This window comes from Coregonus lavaretus, assembly GCF_964263955.1.
Source record: "Coregonus lavaretus genome assembly, chromosome: 13".
In the NCBI taxonomy this organism is placed as follows: Eukaryota; Metazoa; Chordata; class Actinopteri; order Salmoniformes; family Salmonidae; genus Coregonus; species Coregonus lavaretus.
Genome location: NC_140000.1, coordinates 29814824 through 29840556, shown reverse-complemented (window position 1 = coordinate 29840556; position 25733 = coordinate 29814824). Strand labels below are relative to the sequence as shown.

The following is a 25733-nucleotide window of genomic DNA, read 5'->3' as shown; positions in this document are numbered from 1 at the left end:
ACTGCGTAGGCGCGTATGGCTGCCGCGTTCCAGACCGTCTGCAAAGAAGTCACGCACCAAATCTCACAAAGCCAGCCTGGATATTAATTAAAGGCGCAATGCAGCCGTTTTTTATCAATATCAAATAATTTCTGGGTAACAATTAAGTACCTTCGATTTCCATTAAAATGGGAAAATAGCTTTTTAGCAAAAAAAAGATTGATCAAAGATCCAATGTGAAGAAGCCGGATATGGTTGTGAGGCTGGTTGGACATACTGCCAAATTCTCTAAAACGATGTTGGAGGCAGTTTATGTTAGCGAAATGAACATTCCAGAAGTCTGCATGCCAATTGCATGTTCCCTTAAAATTTGAGACATCCGTGGCATTGTGTTGTGTGACAGAACTGCACATTTTAGTGGCCTTTTATTGTCCCCAGCACAAGGTGGACCTGTGTAATGATCATGCTATTTAATCAGCTTCTTGATATGCCACACCTGTCAGGTGAATGGATTATCTTGGCAAAGGAGAAATGCAAATTTGTGCACAACATTTGAGATAAATAATATTTTTGTGCTTACGGAAAATTTCTGGGATTATGAAACATGGCACCAACACTTTACATGTTGCGTTTATATTTTTGTTCAGTGTATCTAGGTCACCCTCATTAGTTTATGTAAGACAGGTGTTTCTAACTCCCAACTCTCCTTGGCAGATGATGTATTATGCACATATTAAAAAGTCAGCAAAAGCTGAAACGCTAAAATACATTTTTAAATGACAGGAAAGCTCCACTTTGTTCATCCTGTTGGAGTTGCCCAGATATTCAGGGACCTCAGCTGCATCTTGCCAGGAGCAGAGATACTGAATGGATAGTTGTGGACCTGTGTGTAGCCTAGGAACAGTGTGCAGGTGGAAAACATGACTAATACAATCCAAATCATCATTACCCTGGTTAAATATAGGTCGGAGGTGAAACACAAATTCGAGACAAGTGGTTCAACAATATTAGTCCTCTTTTATTTTTCTCTTGCAGCAAACGGTCATTGGATTTTTCCCAAAGAAAAATAAACAAATAAAACATTTCTTAAATTATTTTTTAACAAAGAAATTACACATGGAAGCCTAGTGTTTGAGGACTCCATCCTTAAGTCATCAGTGAGCTGGAGGTTTGCTGGCCGGCCAGAGGACCGAGAGGCTCATTGTCCAAATTTGCCATTTACAATCTCATATAACCTCATAGGCAGAACTCCAACTGCAGCAGAGGACTCATGCTGGGTCCAAAGCTACAGGAAGGGAAAAATCCCTATCCCAATCTTCCCCCCAAAAGGATCTCAAGAAGATATTTTCTGGGGAAAGCTGAAAGTGCTCGTGTGGGGACCCTGATCCCCAAAAGCCACCAAATGGATGGCCTCTATGCCATGCATGAGTGATATTAGGACTGGTGGTATTGCCCTAGGGTAGTGAAATACCCTTCTCTCTCAATCACTTTACCTCTCTCTGTTCAGAGCATCAGTCCAACATAGGTTAACGTTCCCATAATTCCCAGAAATGCTGGTTGGAAGATTCCCGATTTCATGCTTATTTCATCCGGATCCCGGTAATCTACCAACCGGGATTTCTGGAAAAACTGGGAATTTTGTAACCTTAGTACAACAAAGTTCGACAGATTTTCAGACCAATCAACACCTGACTATCAATGAAATCAAACCCCCTAAACTTAACCCCACAACCCTCCTTTAGAATTATCTGTCTCTACATCGTTATCAACAAATGACAGAGAAGCAAATGTTGGAGAAAATGTGAGGAGCTACTGCTTCAGTTTGACAGCTTTGTCTTAACCTACATAATAAAAGTAAGAGGGAAACATTTTGCATACCTGTCAATAAAATAGGCATATATAGCCACAAGAATAACTTCTCAACGATAACAGACAAAGCAAATGCAACATGAATCCTTGGCCATTTTTACTTTCAAAACTTTGAACAAATTTCAAGAGAAAAACTATTTTTTTTGCCAAACCGTGTTTAAAAGAAACAAGGTGCACAATCCTATCAACACATTTAATTTGAGTTGGAGAAACACTTCAAGACTGGGTAACACTTAAAGGCAAGACTTCTTGTGCTCTCTTCCTGTTGACCAATATTCCAACGACTTAAAAAAATGATTGTAAATCGAAAACTTTAGGTAGAAACTTTCAGAGCTGGAGAGGGGCTGAGAGTGACCTCTTATACTCCATTTGAAAAGCCCACTAGAGATGAAACAAAGCAACTTCCTGTGGCCTCAAGTCTCATCCTCCAATGAGGACACTGACTATTGGGGCCTCGCTTTGACCTCTAACCTCTGAGCCGTCTGCAGGCTACACTACCAGAGGCCTGGGGCTTCTGCTTGTAGTGTTTCCCTCCAACGTGCTCCTTCTTGAAGAGGGTTTCGAAGTGGTTGACTCCTAGCTCATAGTGAGAGATTGGGGAGTGATGGAGTGCTCTCCTCTCCTTTACCGTATAGGCCCAGTACCCCCAGGCATGGAGCAACGGAGGGAGAGGCCGAGGTGATGTCGTTGGTGTTCTTAAAAGGGGTGAAAGGTCGTTGTTGTCACCCCTGTGGAATCCCCTCGCCAAACTGGTTTCCTCCAATCCTGTCACGGGATGTGAAGGAGGAGGGCGGTGCATAGCGCAGAGCTGTGACATGACATTCACTCGATGTTGCCTTCGCTTTAGAGGGGTGAATGAAACATTGACAAACGGAATCTCTATGGTGCTTTTTTCCCCCTCCTCACAGACACACACACAGACGTACACACAGACAGCCTCAGGGTTTGGGAGGGGGTAGGGGAGGAGTGCCTTGCGTCCTGCTGCCTCCATACTGTATGTGGTGTTGGGCCTGCTAGTCTAGCTGGGCCGGCACTGCACCTGGCCGTCTGAGCTGTCCTCATCGTCTGAGCCCTCTGGCCCGCGGCCACCGAGGCCTGTGATGCGGTAACCCATGTTGAGCAGCATGACCTCCAGGGGGTCGGCGTTCATACGTCGCTGGTTGGCTGCAGCCGCGCCCTCCATGTCCTCCACCACGCGCCCGTTCCCACTCTCACTCTCCGTCTGGATGATGGAGGGAAAAATGGAAAAGGATGGAGAGAAAGAAAGGTAAGAAAAGGGTTCACTTCTGGTGTATTGTAAAGTCAGCCTTTTTTTTTTACATCAGACTACTACAAAGGAGGCCATAGGAAAGGATAGATCATAGTGCAGCCTCAATTGTGACAATCCAATAATCAGATGTACTATTGTGTTTATTTATTTATTGCGCAATCCTTGATCATTTTTAATGCATGTATTGGCAGTTCTTGGCTGTAAATGTATTTTTTTTAATCATCAAATACATTCTATCAAAGAATCAATCATGTTGGTGATTGAATGGATTGCTTTTTAAATGCATCTACTCTATACAGTGGCTTGCGAAAGTATTCACCCCCCTTGGCATTTTTCCTATTTTGTTGCCTTACATCTTGGAATTAAAATGGATTTTTTGGGGGGCTTGTATCATTTGATTTACACAACATGCCTACCACTTTGAGGATCCATATTATTTCAAATTTTTTATAATGGATTTAAAATGGTGCTCCGTAGGATGTTCAAAGTTTCAGATATTTTTTTATAACCCAACCCTGATCTGTACTTCTCCACAACTTTGTCCCTGACCTGTTTGGAGAGCTCCTTGGTCTTCATGGTGCCGCTTGCTTAGTGGTGTTGCAGACTCTGGGGCCTTTCAGAACAGGTGTATATATACTGAGATCATGTGACACTTAGATTGCAAACAGGTGGACTTTATTTAACTAATTATGTGACTTTTGAAGGTAATTGGTTGCACCAGATCTTATTTAGGGGCTTCATAGCAAAGGGGGTGAATACATACGCACATAGCACTTTTCCATTATTTATCTTTTAGACTTTTTTGAAACAAGTTATTTTTTTCATTTTACTTCACCAATTTGGACTATTTTGTGTATGTCCATTACATGAAAGCCAAATAAAAATCCATTTAAAATTACAAGTTGTAATGCAACAAAGTAGGAAAAACGCCAAGGGGGATGAATACTTTTGCAAGGCACTGTATATAGTGTCCTTGGTGCTGATGTGTTTTATACATCCTGTATCTTGCTGTATGTAGCCTACCATTCCACACAAAATAAGTTTGCTCATGGGGGAAATTAAATTATTTGAATTTAATTTAATTGAATAATGTTGTTAATGACCTCTGGCCTTGGGTTCCAGAGCCGCACCACAGGGTCGATGCCGCTGGTAGCCAGGAAGCAGTAACTGGGGTGAGGCTGTAGGCAGTTGACTATGGATTCGTCCCCCTGGAGGATCCGCACCAGGTTAGCAGTCTCCTTCTCCCAGATGAAGAAGGAGCCGTCGTCGGAGCCGCTCACAATGTACTGGCCTTTACTGGGGGGGGGGGACACGAGAGATTATATATACACCAAACAAAAATAAACGCAACATGCAACAATTTCAAAGATTTTACTGAGTTACAGTTCATATAAGGAAAATCAGTCAATTTAAATAAATAAATGAGGCCCTTATCTATAGATTTCAAATGACTGGGAATACAGATATGCATCTGTTGGTCACAGATCCATTAAAAAAAAAAAGTAGGGGCGTGGATCAGAAAAACAGTCAGTATCTGGTGTGACCACCATTTGCCTCATGCAGTGGTACACATCTCCTTCGTATAGAGTTGATCAGGCTGTTGGTTGTGGCCTGTGGAATGTTGTCCCACTCTGTTCACAACGTTGACATCAGCAGCCGTGGTCTGTGGCTGTGAGGCGGCTTATGGTAGAGAAATGAACATTCAATTCTCAGGCAACAGCTCTGGTGGACATTCCTGCAGTCAGCATGCCAATTGCATGCTCCCTCAAAACTTGAGACATCTGTGGCATTGTGTTGTGACAAAACTGCACATTTTAGAGCAGCCTTTTACAGCACAATGATCATCCTGTTTAATCAGCTTCTTGATATGCCACACCTGTCAGATGGATGGATTATCTTGGCAAAGGAGAAATGCTCACTAACAGGGATGTAAACAAATTTGGGATCTTTTATTTCAGCTCATGAAACATAGGACCAACACTTTACATGTTGCGTTTATATTTTTGTTCGAGCGAGAGAACTGTTAGACCTTGTCATTGTTTGACACGGCACACAGGTGGCAGAGACATTTCGGTAACATTTTATTTGAAGGGTACTTAAATAAGGACTTCATAATGCATTCTTGATCAAAACAAGGCATTCATAAGCAGTACATGAGCATTCTTTCATTCTTATGTCAACTACCGCAATTTGACACCTTATGAACTGCTCATGAATCCGTTATTAAGTTGTTAAGGAGGCACCGAAGTTTCTATAGAACAGCATAATGTGTTTCTTTTTTAAAAGGTCTGAAAATAATGTTGCACACTATTATATATGCTCCCAAAAATTGAATTAGTAAACATAACATTAGTCAGCACCTCTACAAAAAATGTGTGCGTCAGCTCATGCTTTTTACTTTTCTTTACAGGTCAACAACTAATATTAACATATAGAGTGGTTTTAGTGTCTAAAATGCTCCACTGACCTGCCAAAGAAGTTGGCCTCCTTGATGTCTGTGGTGGTGTTGCAATGACCACAGTAGCGGTGTTTGTAGTCGTAGCTGCGCTCTCTCAACACGACCTCGTCTTCCGGGATGGGCTCCTTCCTGCTGAACGTGTGGAAACGGATCGAGCTGTTGCCCTTTTTGTCCTCAGCTATGAACAGACACAACATGGAAATAAACAAAAACAAACAAATAAAACAGTGCATTATATCAAATCAAATCCATACACTAACTAACACTGTATTAATTTGCACAATTGCCTTTGTGGTATACATAAGGTATTTTGAATTGAAGCAATATATCAACACATAAAAAAACATATTGTAAGTCAATGTGGGGAAAGGTGATGGAAAAGTCAGAGGTCAGCCAAAATCACACTTTATTTGTGGGGGGAAACGATTACCCAAACCCAGCATCACCATTTAACCCCTTCTCACCAGAGTCCATCTTGGAGAAGAGGGCGGCCTTGATGTCCTTATCCAGGGCGTCGCAGGCGCTGCTGTGGGCTTGCTCGGGGAACTTGCCCTTGAAGTCATCCAGGCACTCCAGAGCCTCAGCCACGTACTTCAGCTCAAAGAGGCAGCGTGCCAGCCGGAAGTGGGCTTTCAGGTGCCCAGGGTTGAGGGACAGGGCCTTCAGACAATCCCTCAGCGCATCGTAGTGGTCACCGTCCCTGGGGGAGAGAGAGAACCCATCACACACACACAACTGTAAATACCACACAGTCACACACACACACAATGTGTGTACCAGCATAGTGGTAAACCGTTTGAAACGTGATGAAACAGGGACATTATACCTGAACTCATCAATTTTGCTACAGTATGCCCTACTGAACATGACCATGTTCTGTAACAGGAGAAACACAGAAGGAGAGTAGATGAGGCTAGGGGTTAGCTAGGGATCAAGGTCGGAAAAGCTGCCTACCACTTGCGCTTCATGTAGGCGGCAGCACGGTTCCCGTATAGCATGGCGTTGTGGCTGGCCTCGTGGATGCCCAGACTGTAGAGCTGGATGGCCTGAGTCCACTGCTGCCGCGCAAACGCGTCGTTGGCTTGCTGCTTTATCCGCTCCAAGTGAGGCGGCAGATCACCAGAACTAGGGAAGAAAGATGAGAGAGTGATGAGAGAGAAACTAGGGATGTCACCTCCCATAGCGTAGTGTTTCTATAAATACACTAGGGCTAAGCTATCTGTTGCTGAATGTAATATGTAGGTGAAAATTAACGATTAAAATCAAACGCGAGAAAAAGGTTACCCAGAGAAGACTTTGCTTTCTGCGAATCGAAGTCGGCTGGCTGGCAAGTGAATTCCATTTGACACACCGTTGGTTGTCTTTCCATTCTGAACATCTGTTGGGATATCAAGATTTTAGAAATCCCCATACAGTTCTGGGCATTAAAGTTACAAAGTACTGCAGCACAGTAAAGAACATTTGCCGCAAAGTAACTGCACCGTCAGGGACATTTTTCAAAAATGCATTTCATTCCATGGGTTATTGTCAAGTGATTGATAATGACCTTGGTGGTTGTCACCCTGCGAGAGAGTAGTTTGTCACATTGACAATGTACCTTGACATACATTGCTGCTGCAAGGCATTTTGAAGAATTCACTTTTTAATGCCCAGATCTGTATATAAACTATGGGCAGACTTTCAGCGAGCAACTACACCCCTCCATATAACTCATTGGTCATAAATAATGCATACTGTACATGTCATTTTAATGGCCAAATACTGTAGTAAGCTTTGGGCTATTTCCATAGTCATAATACCTGTTAATTGGCACTTTTTCGGAAGCAGATAGGTGTACGGTTTCTGTTTGAACGTCAAGTCAAATAGATACACCTGCAGACAAGAGAAAATACATTCCCGGCAAAGTTACCCTTTTAACCCAACCACAGGTAAATCAACAACTTTAATGATTTGGTTTGAGAGTTAAAGTAGTATGCTTGTTGGGATTCAAACCTGACAATCTGAGAAAGAGATGGATTTTTGCCTAGTGGGCTGACCTGGAGGTTTGACCTGAAATAAGAGTTTAACTTCCAGGACGTTTCCTCTTCTATGATGTTTCCACTTCTAGGAAGCAGCCTTACCTGTTCTCCTCCCATGTTAACTAGCAGCTCGGTGCCGTCAGGGCTGAAGGTGACGTAGGTGGCCACCAGGACCCTCAGGCGGTTATTGTAGTCAGGGAGCTTCACTGGCAGGTGCCCTGAGGTGATGGAACAAGGAGAAGAAGTTGGGTGAGAGGCATACAGAATCACTTTACCTGTCATACTAGTTTAATTCCATATATTGCAAATGACTGCATTATAACTCACACATTGAACATGTGTGTTTTTACTGTTTATAATGCATTGTAGATACTCTATGGGCTTCATAGAAAGTGTTCACAGCTGTTTTTTATTAATACATTTTGTGCAATAAGCCAAACCATATGATCACACACACACACACACCTGCGACATAATACTGCCCCGCTCCGTCTGGGATGGGCTTCTGCCTGTCACAGAATGTGTGCACTCCTGCTGATGTGCTCTGACTCGCAGACTTCCTGTGAATGGGAGTGGAGAAACACAAATGATTACCAAATCATGCTCCATCTGTGTACATAAAAAGTCTCAAAGCTGAGAAAATAACATTGGTATGACTGATGATAGCCCAGAGTAGTAGGGAGACATATTAGACGTTCTATCCAATAGTCGTGCATATTCCTTATGTGATATGAAATTAAAAACTATTCAATTAAAAACTCAAATTTGACAGTCAAGCAGTGAGAGCAAAATCCTAACTTCAGATTTGAGATGACTTGGACTTTCACGTAAATTATGTATTGATATCAATGGAAACTTGAGTCACATGCATCGATCTCAAGTTAGGATTCGGGCCTGACTACTACTCACCTGTGGTTGTGGATCATGCGCATGTCGTAGAGGCGTACAAAGGGCCCGTTGGCGCCCACTGCTAGGTAGTTATTATTTTGCGGGTTGACAGCCAAACACTTAGCCTCCACCAGCTGACCACAGTATTCCGTCAGGTCGATGAGCACCTCCGAACGCTTACTGCTCTCCCTCAGGTCATATTGCCTAAAGTATTAGTAGAAGAAAGCACATCATGATGACATCAATCATCTCCAGAGAGTCAGAGCTAAGCTCTTTTAAATATTGTTTGTTTTGAATTCTATCAAATACTAGACTTTTGCAAGGTTTAATTGCATGTAAGTTGTTGCAAAACTGCAATTTGTGTCCAAAGCCAGCTTGCTCAAAAACAAACAACTAACTACTATACTCTGTACGTGGGAGCCATATTTTGAGGTTGTAGACTACTGATTGGGTTAGTCAAAAAACAAAAACATAAGCCATCATTGCAACATTGGCCCTTTGAGTCATAAGCAAGGGGGCAGTCAGGCAGTGATGTACGGGGGAAAGTCAGGCAGTGATGTACTGTAGAGACAGTAGGATACTAAAGCCCCCCCCATCATTCACCTCCTGTGTCTGAGCTGACCCCCCTATGGAAACCATAGCCTGAAGCCAACCACGCATCTGCAGTAGTCCACAATGCCAACATCACACCTGAGCTTTCAAGGATACTTAAAGGGTATTGTCTGGAGATACATTAATCTCCAAGACAGTGTGTGATGGAAGTGCTGCTGGAGGCATGTGGCCACAGAGACCCAGAGAAGTCCCTGGGAGAGCCAAGGAACTGGTAGGGAACGGCTTGAGGTAAGGAAGGGGCCCATGGCATAACACTTCCATTCCAACCTTACTGTTTCATGTTATCTTTTCACCTTCGATATTCTACTACAAGCCAGTAGAAATAACATGATGCATCTGACAATTTATCTGACACAGTATCACCTTAACCAATGAACATATATGGATGCTCCAATGGTTAGCTAGCTACTGGGGCTCTGACCTGATGATGCCGTCCTCTGCAGCACTCCAGAAGGTGTTAGGCCACATGGGGGCCGTAGCGATGCGCTTGACACGGTTGGTGTGGTCGGAGAACATGTGGATGGTCTCCTTGACTGACACATCATGCACGTGAACCTTAGTGTCTGCTGCACCCGTCACTAGGATACGGTCACCTGAGTGAGGGAGAAACTGCAAGGGGGGACGGAAAAAAACGAGAATAAAATAAGAAACAATAAGAAAGAAGCTTCATTTCTACACACAGACTTTCCCCATCAAGCAGTTTATGTTTTTACCTTCACAGAGAAGATGTTTGCTGCATGCCCTGTGTGCATAGTGGTGAGCTTCTTGTGTTTGAAGGGGTCCCAGATGATGCAATGTTGGTCATCTGAGCCCGATGCCAGCAGACTGCATAGAACAAGAGCAAACATTACAGATAGGCCAACATAAATGTAGACGTGGTAAATATGGTCAGTAAATAGAACCCTGGTTTCAGCTCAGGACTTACTCTCCCCGTTCATTCCATTCTAGGCAGTTGACACACCCAGTGTGGCCCTGTTGACACAACAGATACAGGCTGTCAAATTGGCAAAGATGTTAATGCTGTATGTGTGCAGAAACACACACACACACACACACACACACACACACACAAACAAACAAATCACCTGCAGCTCTGCCTCCAGTCCAAGTCTATTGATGAAGGGGTCCGTGACATGATACTGCCTTTGGAAGCCCAATGCTCTTTTGTCCTGCAGACATTAAGGCAAAACATCACCTGACTCCCCCCAAAATCTCCTGTCTCACTCTGTCCAACATAATTAAAGCATTTCAGTGTACTAGTGCTCATTACTGAATAGATTGCAATGCAGATTGCATTTGAGGGTTGTTGATTTTTTTATCCAGAAAACGAAATATGAAAATTCAGGTCAAAGTCAAATTTTAAATTCTGTGGGAATTAACTAGGTCGGTTTGTTTGGGTAAAATAGTACAGTATTTCATAAAAACAGGGGCTTAAAACGTTGGACTCACCCTGATCTGCCTGTGCAGGATGTCTCTGGTGATGTTCACAGCAGACATGGCCTCACAGCAAGTCATTGAGCACGGACTAGAGGTGCAGGGTCAAAGGTCAGATGGCATCTGCACAGTCTCTAGGAATGGGCTGCAACTTGAGAAATTGAATAGAACGGACATCAATGGACACTGGAGTAATGTACACCTCCTAAATAGATGAGGGGTTCCCAAGTGTTTTGAGGTTTAAATACTGAAACATAACTGTTAGCTAACTAGAACGTCAACTGGTTATATCTCAGCTAGCCAAGTGGCGGTCTTCAGATAGCTATGTACACACAATTCCTTCCTAATACTAGCCATTGCGACTGATGTTTACATTAGCCAACTAACGGTAGCTAGCTGGATTAGCTGCTGGGAGGCTAGCTACCAATAGCCAATAATAACAAGCCCTATACGCACACAATGACAGCAGGCTGGGTTGGCCTCCCAAAAACACAGACATACAGATACAGCCCCGTCACCGTAACTAGATATTTCTGGCATTCCCTAAAAAAAGCGTTGTACCTGTGTCGTCTGGCCTTCACCTCGAAATCGTTCCCAATCTTTGCCCAAGTTTCCAGATAACGATAGAGCCAGCTATCCAGCCAGCTAAATTCCTGAGCTACAGTAGCTAGCTAGCTAAGCTAACGTGAGATTATTTATTCAAGAAACTGGGAATTCTCAATGCACTAGTTCTCTATCTATCTAGCACTTTAGCTACTCCTTACCAATGAAAGTCAAACTGTAGCAAGAGCGCTTCATATTCAATATTTTGCTAAGAATTTACAAGTGTTGACTGTCACTACTTACATTGGTTTCTCAACTGACTGAACCCTCCCACTACCCTTACGTGAACAAGCTGACGTGAACTAGCCTTTGTATACGAAGTTTAGGAAGAAAATTATGAGTACACCACTCTGTGAATTGCACCGCTGTTTTTTTTTCGTCGCACGACTGTACTGTTGAGTGACAGGTCAATTCCACAAATGAAAAAGTTGCAAAGATCCTTTGCATGTTTTGATTTTATTTTTCCAGTGGTGTAAAGTAGTTAAATAAAAATACTTTAAAGTACTACTTAAGTATTTTTTGGGGGATATCTGTACTTTACTTTAATATTTATATTTTTGACAACTTTTACTTCACTACATTCCTAAAGAAAATTATGTACTTTTTACTCCATACATTTTCCCTGTCAAGCAAAAGTACTCGTTACATTTTGAATGCTTAGCAGGACAGAAAAACATCCCTGGTCATCCCTACTGCCTCTGATCTGGCAGACTCGCTAAACACAAATGCTTAATTTGTAAATGATGTCTAAGTGCCCCTGTCTATCCGTAAATAAAAAAATAACGAACATTATACGTCGGATTTGCTTAATATAAGGAATTTGACATTATTTATACTTTTACTTTTGATACTTAAGTATATTTTAGCAATTACATTTACTTTTGATACTTAAGTATATTTAAAACCAAATACTTTTAGACTTTTACTCAAGTAGTATTTTACTGGGTGACATACTTTTTAATAGAGTAATTTTCTATGAAGGTATCTTTACTTTTACTCAAGTATGAAAATTTGATACTTTTTCCACATCTATATTTTTCTACTTATTAACCTAATGCAATATGAGATCAGCAATGGCATTCAGCACTGTTTTCCTGTTGAGATGTATGAAGGAGTGTGGCTTGTGGGACAAAATAATGAATTAATAATAAATTAATCCTGAAATCATTAATAAAATAATAGATATATCCTGATACATATGTAAATGGTCTTCCATTACTCTCAATCATGATATTACTGCATGTCAGTGAGACTGGTCCAGTGGCATGGACAATCGTCTCATAAAGTAGAAAGCACCTGTAGACATTCACCAGTGCTCACCGTTGTATCTACATTATGATATCAGATCAGTGCAGATGAGGAGAGGAAGCTGCTTTAGAGTATTGACTTTTTGAAATAGAGAAGCACAGAACTCAGCTCAGTAGAAGTCACAGGTGAACCTTACTGCTGTGCAATTAACATAACAACCAAAGAGGTAGTGCTGAATTTCCCCAAACTTTGTTGCAGCTTCTATTTATTACAACTGGTGGTCTGTCTGGTGGTCTGTCTTGGTGAGGCAAGGGGTTCAGTTCACAAGCTGGAGACAGGCATCTAAGGGTAAGCACCCATTCTATGGATGTTCAACTTCTTTCTTAGAGAAATTCTGAATGTGTTATTTAACCCTTGGCAAAGCTTGGCACAGAGGCTTCTTCTACACACTCTGAAGAAGGCATAGCAGCCGAAACACGTACGCATGTGGTTTTAATTATCCTTGTGGACATGACAAGATCATAAAGGCATTAACTTGCACCTAAAATGAAGAGTGACATGGTATTTCTTCAAATATGAACATTTTATCATTAATCATACAAAGACCACCTTCAAAATGTTTTGTACTCCTGTTTTCACCCAGGCAGCTCTCCTGCCTCTGCCTCTAATTCTATGATCGATTTGTTGTGCCATAAACTGATACTAAGTATACTTTTTTTTCTTCTTCTGTGTATGTCAGGAAGTCAATGCCATGGTTCTGGAGATTTTGTGGAGACTATTGTCACCAGTGCAGTGGAGTCTGTGTCTTTTATCCCTTCTCCTACTTCCCATAGTATCAATTATATGTGCGATCCGTTCAAAAAGGTAATACTTCTTCCTGTATTATGGCCCTTTATGAGTATTTTTTAGGTATTGCTGACATCCTGTCTGCATTTTTCCATTAGTAGAAAGACGTCCAGGTTGTCATTGGCCGAAATGGGACAGATCTCTGGTGAAAGGGTCAGTGTACAAAATACCTGGGAATGTACCATTCACCTTACCAATTCATTTACATTACCATTGACTGTTGTTTGTGGATGTCCTGCTCCAGAAAATAGTACAACTTAATGTAAAGCTGGCATTCAAATGCATGGAATAATACTTATATGATTGCTCATTGCAGCGCCCAGATTCAATTGAGGTCACAACCTCAGAACTAAGGAAGAACATCATTGGACCAGCATCCTCAAAAAGAAAGTCAACCCAGTCCCAAAGAGAACACAGAGGTCAGAGTCAGTTGTGCATCACACTTGCAGTTGGACATGTTTCCCCACATCACACTCAGCTCACTGTTTATGTTTCACTCTGTGCAGGGTCTTTCCCAGGGCAGGACACCCCAAGGCCGGTGAAGGCTTTGAGGCAGTTGCCTCCCTTACCTGAGCTGGAGAAGAGCAGTGTCCGACGACACAGCAGCTACACTGGGTCAGTAGTGTACGACGTTGTGGCCACAGAGGTCTGTAATCCATGGCCCACTACAGACAACAAGGCTTCTCAACAACAGGTAGCAGACGGCAGCAACCACCTGGAGGAGGTAGATGAAAAGGGTGAAGTGCCGTTCCTGGTCTATGCCAAAGTCAAGAAAACCAAAGACTGCTCCAACTCATCAAGACGTTCACCACTGTATGCCAAAGTGAACAAGACTAGCTCCCGGACTGTGAAATCTGAACTACTGTACTGCAGTGACTGATAATAAGTCAACACTGTGACTGACTTGTCCTCCAAATGCTAAATAGTCTACAATGTTTTACGACAAAAGCTTATTTGAGATCATTGCTTCAAATGCCAATCTGATTCGTGTAAACGTAATCCAATAGGTAGCAAGAGTAAAAAGTTTCACTCACTCAGAGTCAAATGCATTAAGTTGTTTTGTTCTTTCTTAAATGTTTATATGCGTATGTATTCATGTTGTTTCTCAGGCCCACAATGCTACAAAGACACAGACATGTGGACTTCTGTTGTAATTTACTTGAGTCTCAAGACAACAAATTAAGTTTGTTTGCTCTATGTTCAATCATTCTACTGCATAATCTACCAATTATATAATAATCAGATCAAAGGACTACGTCAGACAAATGGAACGTTCCCATGTTTCCCTTCTATTTTAAAATGGGCGGGACTCTGAAGTTGCTAAAAGCTTGTAGTGTTGTTTGAGTCAAATCATAAACGGTTAGCTAGCGAAATTCTAGAACAGGTGGAGGAGAAGGAATTATTGAGAGCGAGCGAAATTACACGTGCTAATCGCGGCATACTTAATGAGTTAATTTGCAAGTATTGCAGAAAAGGTAGGTTTAGGTGAATAAATTATGTTACACTGTCGCAATTTGTTGCTAACGTTACTGATAGCTATGTCATTAACGCAACTTTGTTACCTAGCTACGTTAGCTAGTTAAAGTTGTTGTTCTTTGTATTGAGCTAGCAAGGTAATATTTGCTAGGCAGCCGACTAGCTTAGTAAGATAGCAAACTAGCTAACAACGTTAAATAGCTAGCTTGTTTAATAAAAAGCTAACAAACACAATTGACATGTAGCTAGCCATCGACTTTATATTATAGTTACGGTAGGTAGCTAGTTAGCTAACGTTAACTATCAAGCTAGTTCAAGTTAGGGTCCGTACTATTCTTCCCGGATAGCACTGATGGTAATAGCTAACGTTAACTGGCATAAATTATATCTAGGTAGAAAGAAAACGAGATCTGTGTAGCTAACTAACTTAATCAGAGCGAGAATCATCGGTTTTCCAGTCCTTTGGACTAACTTCAACTGGAATATGGGACCTTCAGCTGATGTTGACATTGAGTGTTTCTGATACAACTGTGTAACATGCCCCTTGGCTCTTAAATTCAGTTTAGACTCTCTCACACCCCTTCATTAAATGAAGCGTTATTAGTGTCACCTTGTGGATGTTGGCTGTGCTTTTCACACATCAAGTATGCGTTTCAGCTGGGTTTCCTGACATGGAGTGGCAGACGCCAGCTGTGTCTGAGAAGTTCCAGAGCCACTTTGGCCGCCGGCCTAGGACAACAGACAGTGGGGACACGGAGCTAGGCAGCACAGAAGGTGAGAACGTCCCCCCTGCTCTGACTTCCTGGCCTGTACTACCACAACACCCATGCTTATTATGCAACATGTCATATAGCTCAGTTCTGAAACACATTTAAATTACATTTTAGTCATTTAGCAGACGCTCTTATCCAGAGCGACTTACAGTTGGTGAGTGCACTTATTATTATTATTATTATTATTTGTATTTTTTTCTTCATTTTTCTTCATTTTTTTTCATCATACTGGTCCCCCATGGGAAACGAACCCACAACCCTGGTGTTGCAAGTGCAATGCTCTACCAACTGAGCTACACAGGACCAAACACCCCCCACACAGCTGTACACACTGTTCTCTATGTTCACCGTGGTGAATAATGTTAGTTACAATGCTGATGGCTGACTAGCTCACATGTTAAATGTGTTATAAAAGTTTGCTTTTTGTTCAGATCGGCCTAGGTGAATATAAATTTGAAATGCCCTAGTTCCAGAGATGCCAGACATTCAGAGAGTTGGAAAATGATTATCAGGTCTAATGAGGTGATTTATCATGTTTATTGGCCTATCGCAATATGCTGTCGTCAGATCAGCCCAAAATCTCAAGGTATGTGTGACTCGCTGGACTTACATTTAAGTCATTTAGCAGACGCTCTTATCCAGAGCGATTTACAGGAACAATTTGGCTGTGGGATTCGAACCAGTGACCTTTAGGTTACTGGCCCAACGCTCTTAACTGCTAGGCTACCTGCCGCCCTACCTACCTTATCGACTTGAGAGCAGTCGATGTGAATGAAAGGAGAAATCCACAGCAGCTTGCTGTTTCTCTCTGCGACTATGTTTGGAACAAGGGGTCGGAGGTCAGCATCCTCTGTTGTTGAGTACAGCCTATTTATAGGCAGGGTGATGTGCTCATGATCCTTGGATGCTCAGGAGATTTACAGGGGTAGTTTATATTCCCTACCGGTGGCTCGGCCTACCTAATTGGGGGATGGGGGGTGGATTGCTAGGACTGGACAGCTAAATGGAAACTCTGAACCCTTGCCCCCTTCTTCTTTGCTGAGTGATACATGTAATGCTCACAGATTAGATGCACCCGATGGGGTTTAAATGAGAACATCATTTTGGAAGTACTAGGACTGGAGGTGTATGTACTATCCGTATGCCCTACTGAAGGTGAGACTGGAGTGCTTTAGTATTAGTAGTCTGTGTTTGCCTGTGGTAAGCCTATTTGTGATTCTATCGTTTTTTCTAGTAGTTGGGTGTGTCCATTGAAAACCATTGTAATCGCGCCATGCCATCTGCATTCACAATTGAAGACTAAAAGGAGAATTGCAGTTAACGAGACACTACTATTTGGGCCCAACTGTCAAGCAAGCTAGTGCCACTGATACACTGGCGCTGTAACTGATAACAGTGCTTAGCAACATGAGTCCTGACTCCTTCTTCAACTCCCTTACTCCAGTCTAAACTGTCAAAGGAGAGGGTCAGGGTGGACATGGTGTAGTGTCAGAGAGTTCAAAGGTCAGTCTGACAGGTCATCCTTCATAGGCACTGATGTGTTGTTGTTTTTGGGGCCCTGGATGAAGTAGTTTGTTCTTTGAACACAGCTTATTGTATCCTACTTTCCAATTGTGTATTTCTATTTGTGATACATTTATGTTGCGGTCACAGTTAGTCTGGTACTGCTGGAGTAGCATTTTATATTACATCTTTGCCAAATTAGGTTTTGAGTGAGCTTACAAACCATTACCTGCTGGAGAATTAACTCTCAACTGCAATTCCACATAGGCCTAGTTTGTTCTCCCTCAGAGCATCAGAGCAGTTTGGACTCGTCCTAGCCAGACATACTCATGAATCAGTCGAGCCTCAAGGTCACCTGAACATTTCATTTGAAGAATGTTTTCACTGGAAGAGTCTCTGTCTTTGCCAGTTCCTTCCTGTTGTGTGCTCACTAATTCTTATTTTCCCCTGCCGTTGCTAAGCACGGCTCTGTCCAAAATGAGACGTCTCATTTTGGGGGAGGTTTTTAGTCTCGCTTTTGGGGTGTACTCGTGTGACGTGCGCGGGACTGTGGGAGAGGTCTAGGTGTTTAAATAAGCAGCCGGCACAGATCACTCTGTAACCTGAGTGGGGCTATAAATACCCCTAACCTTTCCTGCCTGTGTCTGTTTGTGTGTGGTTGCTCCGAGCGCTTTACAGGGCGGCCTGGCTTGGTTATTCTCTAGGACAATACTCCCTGCTGTACAAGGCCTTCTTGTCCGCGACACTACACTGCTGTCAGCCTAGAACCTTCGAGCCTCCATAAAAATGCATTGGAAGGAATTCGGCATCAGCATTAAACATCTTGCTGCTGCAGCTCACCCCTTCCGCTGGGCTGTTAAAAAATGTCACGGCTAATAACACGTTTCTCCCAGTGTCGGAGTGAGTGCCAGGTGAGCAGGGCTCTCTGTTTCTCTTTAAATAGCTGTTATGAAATAGTGCTTGTGTATGGAGTCTGCTGTTAGCTGTCACACAGGCCTAGTTGTTGTTTTTACTAGTTTCCAGTGCTTTAAACGCAGAGGTTTCTTCATTTGAAAACTGATGTGTCTAACTGTTTCCATTTCAAAATATAGCTTAGTAGCCATTATGACACAATCAAAATGGGGTGCTTCTTTGGTGTGTAGTCTCATGATTTGAGGTTAGTCTATTTGCCTGTCTGTTCTTGCATGTGTTAAGGGTTTCTTGGTTCGTGAATGAATGGTCTTTCTGTTGGCAATGAATAAAAGCACTTACTAGGTCAGTCAGTACTAGTGGTGTTACCTGACAGGCAAAGTGGGCCACCCACTGACCCCAGTCACGGTGTGTAGTATGCTTCACATCACCACCTGAAAATAGTGTGGGTGGTAGTGCGGTACGTACAGCATACCAACTCTCTAAAGGAATCTTAAGCCAGAGATTGTTTGGAGAAAGGAAGAGTTTTACTCTGTTTTCAAGACCGTTCACTGAATTCAATGCTACCCGAGTGGCAGTTTTGTTCACCACTTCCCAGTGAAAGCAAAGTACCTTTTATTGTTACTCAATGGATGCTGCTTAAAATTCTTACCCAAATCTAACGGTTCCTTTCTCTTACCCCCTCCAGATTTCTGCAGTTCCAGCAGCAGCCCCTCGTTCCAGCCCATCCGCAGTCAGATTCCCATCCCCACTGCCCATGTCATGCCGTCCACGGCCGGACCACCGGCCTCCAAGCCCCAGCCCCATTCCCAAGACGATTCCCAGGCTTCTGCCGAGGCACACAGGCCGCCCTCGGGCTCCCGAACCTCCAGTGGAACCTCCAGCTCTAAGTCGTCCTCCCTCTCCAAATCAGCCTCTTCCCCCAACCTGGACATGGCACAAGGCGGCATGGGGGGAGCCGACCCCGCCGGGCCCAAGACAGACTGCCTGAGCCGCTACCGCAGCCTCGTGAACGGACTAGACCATTCGCTGTTCCCCTCTGGGGACCAGTCTTGCATGGATGAGGGCCAGAGGTTCGACATGCCCACCATGGAGCCCACAATGAACCAATCTGCTCTGCTAGCGGGCTACTGCCCCGACGTCCAACTCAGGCTCCAGATGACCAGCCTGGGGGAGACTCCCGAGTGCAGCGGGGAGGCCTACAGGGTAGCCATGGCAGCCATGGAGCACTCGTACAAGGCTCTCCCCGAGGCCAGGCCGGGGGTCCCCGGAGCTCCAGACCCCTACAGCCAGAGGAGCAGCCAGCCCGGTGGAACTGGGGCTGGGTCAGCCGGTGTGTACCCCAGCTCTCTGTATCTGCAGACCCAGGCTCTGTTGAGGGAGGCCAAGGCCTATGAGCCCATGCTGCAGGAGAGATGCAGAGAGCTGCCCAGCTGGCAGCAGCAACAGCAGCACAAGCAGCAGCTGGAGAGTCTCCGCTTGCAAGTGGAGCAGATGCAGGTGAGCTGAGCATTTAGACCTGAGAACAGCTAGTGTAAGACTGACCCATTTTATACACATGTATACTGAATAAAAATATAAACGCAACATGCAACAATTTCAACGGTTTTACTGAGTTACAGTTCATATAAGGAAATCAGTCAATTTAAATAAATTCATTAGGCCCTAATCTATGGATTTCACATGACTGGGCAGGGGCGCAGCCATGGGTGGGCCTGGGAGGGCATAGGTCCACCCACTGGGGAGCCAGTCCCAGCCAATCAGAATGAGTTTTCCCCCACAAAATGGCTTTATTACAGACAGAAATACTCCTCAGTTTCATCAGCTGTCCGGGTGGCTGGTCTCAGGTGAAGAAGCTGGATGTGGAGGTCCTGGGCTGGCGTGGTTACACTTCGTCTGCGGTTGTGAGGCCGGTTGGACATACTCCCAAATTCTCTAAAATTATGTTATGGTAGAGAAATGAACATACAATTCTCTGCCAAAAGCTCTGGTGGACATTCCTACAGTCAGCATGCCAATTGCCCACTCCCTCAAAACTTGAGACATCTGTGGCATTGTGTTGTGTGACAAAACTGCACATTTTAGTGGCCTTTTATTGTCCCCAACACAAGGTGCACCTGTGTAATGATCATGGCGTTTAATCAGCTTCTTGATATGCCACACCTGTCAGGTGGATGGATTATCTTGTATAGGAGAAATGCTCACTAACAGGGATGTAAACACATTTTTGCCCAACATTTGAGAGAAATGAGCTTTCTGTGCATATGGAACATTTCTGGTATCTTTTATTTCAGCTCATGAAACATGGGACCAACACTTTATATGTTGCGTTTATATTTTTGTTCAGTATAGTTCTCAAAATGCCCATATTAGGACAACATAAATGTTTTTGAGTGAGGAAAGTGGTTGCCAAAGTTAGAGAAGATGGCCTCTTTGGTTATAAGGCGGTTAGGTATTCTTTATAGTTGAGTCGGACATGTCCAATACGTCCTGTGTATGCAGATGATTACTGCTGGAGTGGGCCAGTACTCCGCTCTCTACTCCACCCCCTCCATGCCACCAGAGACCAGTAAATGGGACGCGGTGATCAAAGCCAACGAGAGCATTCTGAAGGAGAAGGAGCTCGTCATAGAGAGGTACACACCTATTACTTCAGATTGAAAGGCTAACCAAACTCAACAAAAAAAATCAGGTGATCGACTCTGAGGGATAATCCCCCAAAAACGTATACTTGTGACTATCCAGGAATATAAGGAAGAAGGAGTACCCGGTGCCTGCATAGATCTGTGTTTCTTTGGGACGAACAGGCTTACGTTCTGGCAGAGCACGCCTTTATCAGAGCCTTGGCTAGGCTGAAAATAAACTCCGATCCATGCAGACACTGAGTGTTCCTTTAAAGTGTCCTGGGGTAAGGAATATCTATTTCCCTACCTGAAAAACAAAATCTTCTTTATACACTTATAGCAGGCTGTATTAGGGGAAGTGTGTGTGTGGTATCTGACCCCATGTCACTGGTGTTTACTCTGGGTTGTATTGTTGTAGACAGAAGCAGCAGATGTCTCAACTGGAGCAGCGGCTGCGGGAGAGCGAGCTGCAGGTCCACGGAGCCCTGCTCGGCCGTGGTGCTCCGTACGGCGACGTGTGTCTGCTCCGACTGCAGGTGAGCTGGACACGCTCGCACATTCTTTCACATTTGTCATTTAGCAGACTCTTATCCAGAGCCACACACCCACTTGATGAGCTGAAACTGCACGACCACGGATGACCTCGAAGTCTTTCCTGTGTGTCTTCCAGGAGGCTCAGAGGGAGAATGCCTTCCTGCGGGCCCAGTTTGCAGAGCGTGGTGACTGCGCCGCCCAGGAGAAGGCGGAGGCAGAGCGCCGCCTCGGTGCCGTGGAGGCGGAGACGCGGCGTCTGAACGATACGCTGAGGGAGACCAGCGAGAGGCACGCCGAGGAGATGAAGAAGCAGGAGGAGCGGGTGAGAAGCTGAGCGTCGGGCCATCTGCCACAACATCACACTGCTACATTGATAGTCCAGTTGCTAATTATATAAACGGATTCACTTTTCGAATGACATAAAGTGACAGTTATTTAATGTGATTGGCGTTGCAGTCAGGAATTTTTCTATTCATAAAAAGTGACCGTTATTCCATACTTAACGTTTGTGTGTGTGTGTGTGTAGATACGCAGCCGGGACAAGCACATCAACAGCCTGAAGAAGAAGTGCCAGAAGGAGGCAGAGCAGAACCGAGAGAAGCAGCAGCGCATCGAGACTCTGGAGCGCTACTTAGCTGACCTGCCCACTATGGAGGACTACCAGGGCCAGAGCAAACAGGTAAAAACCAGCACAGACTGCATTACACACACACATACCTTACCCAAGTGAAACTGTCTTGGGATCAGTGTCCAGGGGCAACTGTATCGAGTGAGATTCTTAATTCTGTAAGTATATATTGAATATATTCACGGATCGTGGCTTATATACAGAATGAAGTGTAATCTCACTCAATACAACTACGTCCTACCTCATCAAAATGACTCTGGGTGTTACTATGGTCACGTTCCAGGCAGTCTTTTTATTGCTGTCTGGTGATGTTTGTTCACTGTCTCAGGAATCACATTAATAAGATGTATACATCTTCTGATATGCACAGCGCCACCACAAAAGCGACACACGAGCGGGCCCTGAGTTTAGTGCTGACGTACGTGTGTTGTGTGTTTTTTAGCTGTTGGAGGTGGAGCAGCGGGCGTCCCAGCTGCAGGGCCGGGTCCGAGAGCTGGAGGTGTGTCTGGAGGAGGCTCGCTCACACACCAGGGAGAAGGACACCCAGCTGGAGGAGCAGAGACGCAGGGAGAGGGAGCTGCTCACCACTGTCACCAGGTACACACACACCAATCAAAGCTCGAAGCTATGGTTAGAAAAGAGTAGATGCTCTGAGCTATCCAACCAGGACCAAGTATTTTACTACTACACACAGCTATACACCCATTCTGACATGATCGCATACCAGGTGTGCACACACTCATTTTAACATCCATGCATACTCCTATAACCTATATTGTTTGTATAATGACCTGTTTGTTAATTAGTTTTGTTGTGTGTGTCAGTTTACAAGAGCGGGTGCAGGAGGGCCTGGAGGACGGGGCAAGGTTACCCTCCCTGGATGTGGAGAAACTCAGAGGGGAGAACAGCAGCCTGAGAGAGGAACAACAGAGACTGAAAAAGGTCAGTCTTTTCATCTTGTTCCTTCTTTCTTGGCCTATTTCAGCTTTTACATTGACATTTCACCTGTACATTCCATTCTGGAATGTTGCTCTGCTTTTTGTCGTTGTCGTCTAGCGCTGGTTCTAAAACGTTCCGCTCTTCTCTTTTTCTCCAGGTCGTGGAGAAGCAGCTGAGGATGATGGAGCAACTGGGCACCCAGATCGTGGTATGTGATACTTATTTAATCTGTTTACATGATATCTCTGAGTAACCTATATGGACTTACTAGCCAAACCCATATCCAACCTCTGACCTGTGTGTATTTGTGTTTCTCTCTGTGTGTAGACCCTGGAGGAGCAGGTGTCTCAGGAGGAGAGCAGCTCTCATGCTCTGAGAGAGGAAGTGTGTTCTAAAGAGCAGGGGCTGCTACAGCTCCGCACAGCAATGAAGGAGGTGAGATGGTAGGACAGGACAACACCACTACTGGAAATAATGCTCTGTTCCATGTTCTGATAGGAGTCATCTTGAGAACCTCAGAGCTCATGTTCTGTCCTAATGCATAAAATGATGAACTGGACAGCAGGTTACATTTCAATACTTATTCATTAACCATGCACATACGTATTGAAATTGTGCTGTAACTGTCCATTTTATTTTACATGGAGTATCTATGACTATTCCCCACCACCCAACTATTTTAGTTGTAGAAGAACTTTGAGTTGAATATGTTGTCTATTATTTCTGTCATTCCTAATGGTGTGTTTTCTGTGTATTCCCAGCTGTCGGCCCAGAACCAGGAACTAATGGAGCAGAACTTGACCCTCCATGAGCGTCTGGAGGACTCGGAGAGGGTGAACCTGGACCGGACGTCCTCCTCGCTGCGGCCTGCCGGGGCCCGCCTCACCCAGCGTCTCCACGGGGAGATGGCATCATGCCTCTGCGACCTGCGCTCCCTCTGCAACGTCCTGACCCAGCGGTCACAGGGCCGAGACCCCAACCTCTCGCTGCTGCTTGGCATTACATGTGAGGGATGACCACTGCGCCGCTACAGGATTTAGTAGCATTAGCATTAAAAAGGCTGCTGCTATTTTTCACTTAATCCTGAAACAATTTTAAAATCAGTTATAGCTTGAGCGATGGTAAAAGTCAAAGATGAATGTTTGAACAATTGAAGTGTTGTAGCCACAGAATACTTCCAGCTATATACAAGTGTTGTAATACGTTGTCGTCCTATGTCAGTCATACTTCCAGGTCCTGTCACCTAATCCTTTGAATGAGCTTGACGATTATATCAAAATTCCTGAAAATGTTGGGTTATTTAAGATGTGTGTGTGTGTATATACAATTATATATATTTTTATTTTTGGGATGAATTTACTTCTGCCAGATGCCTTTTTTATGTTTTTATTTTGTGCTGGAAACCATTTGCGCTACATTTTAGCACATTGAACTTTTGTAGGCTTTTTGAATGGTCTTCAAAAAACGACAAGGCTACAAAAAAACAAAAATCACTTTCATATTGTGTAGTAACTGTGTTTCTTCTTCTCCCCAGCTCCCCCACCCATGGCAGAGCAGGTGGAGGACTGGCTGAGTCCTGAGGTCCTCCAGAGGAAGTTGACTGAAGCCCAGCAGCTGCGTCGTGACGTGGAGGAGCTCCGCACCACCGTCTCAGACCGCTACGCCCAGGACATGGGAGAGAACTGCATTACCCAGTAGCCCCAGCTGCTAGCCTCTCTAAAACAGACTGAACCTGAGACCGACTCGTCATTGGTCAAGCAGTAACCCCATCAGGCTAATGGGGTAAGGCTTCCATATTGGCCTTGCTTCTTCCACTCTCTCCATTGAGTATGAACTGGAATCTCATGTTGGCCCATTGGGGAAGGAATCCTTGACCAGGTCATGCATTTCAGTCAAAGGGCTTACGGTGAAAGAACTGTTCTTAAACCAGTGTGTATTTTGTTTTTATAAATGTTTTACTGATACATTTGTGTCTTTGTGTGTCAGAGGCCCTCCCCTCTTTTTATGACACACATGGATGGGGTTGTTATCTTTTTTCAATAAATAACACTATTTTATTATTTAAATCTTCCCTCTGGGGAAAATTTTTGGATGTGGTTGACAATCAACTGAAAATATTTAAATCTGTTTGTGTGATTCAACCGGGAATGTTACTAACTCACCATTATTTAAAATGGTACATTTGTAGCATTGGACTCTGGCGTGTGGGTGGCTTTTAACAGTGGTAGGGCTAATACTGAAAATACATTCTGTCAGCATTATAACTGAGATATTATTCACAGAGACATCCGTCCCATCTGTACAATTGCACAGTTAAAAAAATAAATAATCTGCAGGTATTTCTCTCAGGTAGTGGGCTTGCTTTGATGTTCAATTGTGCCTTTCTGTGCTTTTGCTGTCGTCACCACGCAAGCCAATATACTACCAGGCAAATTTTCTAGTGGCTTTCTTTCTCAACTTTAACTCTTTTGTTGTTTCAGCCAACAGAGCATCTCCATACATTCCTTAAACATTGCTTCATGGGTTGTCCTCTAAGAAGACGATATGTCATTCACAGCTAGTTATGTGGATAACGGTCTGTGACGATGTGAATTGAAGCCATTTTACACACTCCTTAACTGTATTTGTGGGACTGGTTGTTGTAAAGGGTCTGTTCAGTCTTGCAGAGCAACATACTGTAATCTAACATGTGAGTCCCTGTGCCTACTTTGTCCTTAACATGTCTGTACTTGCAATTGATAGTATTATTTTCTTTCCATCCTCTAATAGCAAGACATGTTTGGTTTCAAATTAATAACTTAACTTATGGATGTCAGTATTTTGTCATAAAAAAATGTGCGACATGACTGGACACTAACCTTTTTTATTTTTATTTTTTTCAGTGTTTGAAGAGCAAAAAACAGTGATTTAATTTATTGATGAAATGTCACATCAAATGCTATCCTTCAGTTGATGAACATCATGACACTAAGTGGGGACAGACATTTGGATGTCTAACATTGTCTAGATGAGACTAATGTGAGTCCTCATTTGAGCTTTAACAAAGTTAGACAAACTTGCCTTATGTCAAATGTTTTGCGAAAATTAAAATGTTTATTTTAATATATTTGTATCCTTAATTG

At 43.7% G+C, this 25733-nt stretch overlaps 2 protein-coding genes across 3 annotated transcripts; one reads left to right on the top strand and one right to left on the bottom strand.

Annotated features, from left to right (window-relative positions):
- Window positions 1-974: 974 nt before the first annotated feature.
- LOC311139743 (WD and tetratricopeptide repeats protein 1-like) lies at window positions 975-11385 on the bottom strand. 2 transcript variants are annotated; one of them, XM_084174678.1, is made up of 16 exons: window positions 11090-11385; window positions 10544-10679; window positions 10180-10263; window positions 10020-10066; window positions 9808-9919; window positions 9516-9703; window positions 8504-8686; window positions 8060-8154; window positions 7697-7812; window positions 7376-7448; window positions 6861-6954; window positions 6531-6701; window positions 6041-6276; window positions 5586-5754; window positions 4222-4414; window positions 975-3070 (listed from the first exon to the last, which is right to left on the bottom strand). In XM_084174678.1, the coding sequence occupies exons 2-16, from the start codon at window positions 10607-10609 to the stop codon at window positions 2867-2869; spliced, it is 2031 nt and encodes a 676-aa protein (XP_084030804.1). In that variant the 5' UTR covers window positions 10610-10679; window positions 11090-11385; the 3' UTR covers window positions 975-2866. The 2 variants fall into 2 exon arrangements, with proteins under 2 accessions (XP_084030804.1, XP_084030805.1); XM_084174679.1 differs by having other exon boundaries at window positions 979-3070; window positions 10544-10619; window positions 11090-11182.
- Window positions 11386-14598: 3213 nt separating this feature from the next.
- On the top strand, window positions 14599-25717 carry LOC311140864 (centrosomal protein of 85 kDa-like). Its single transcript, XM_084176137.1, has 13 exons — window positions 14599-14700; window positions 15359-15475; window positions 18575-19386; window positions 20389-20522; window positions 20929-21046; window positions 21181-21366; window positions 21571-21723; window positions 22115-22269; window positions 22497-22614; window positions 22769-22819; window positions 22939-23046; window positions 23373-23616; window positions 24146-25717. The coding sequence occupies exons 2-13, from the start codon at window positions 15373-15375 to the stop codon at window positions 24307-24309; spliced, it is 2346 nt and encodes a 781-aa protein (XP_084032263.1). The 5' UTR covers window positions 14599-14700; window positions 15359-15372; the 3' UTR covers window positions 24310-25717.
- Window positions 25718-25733: the final 16 nt, after the last annotated feature.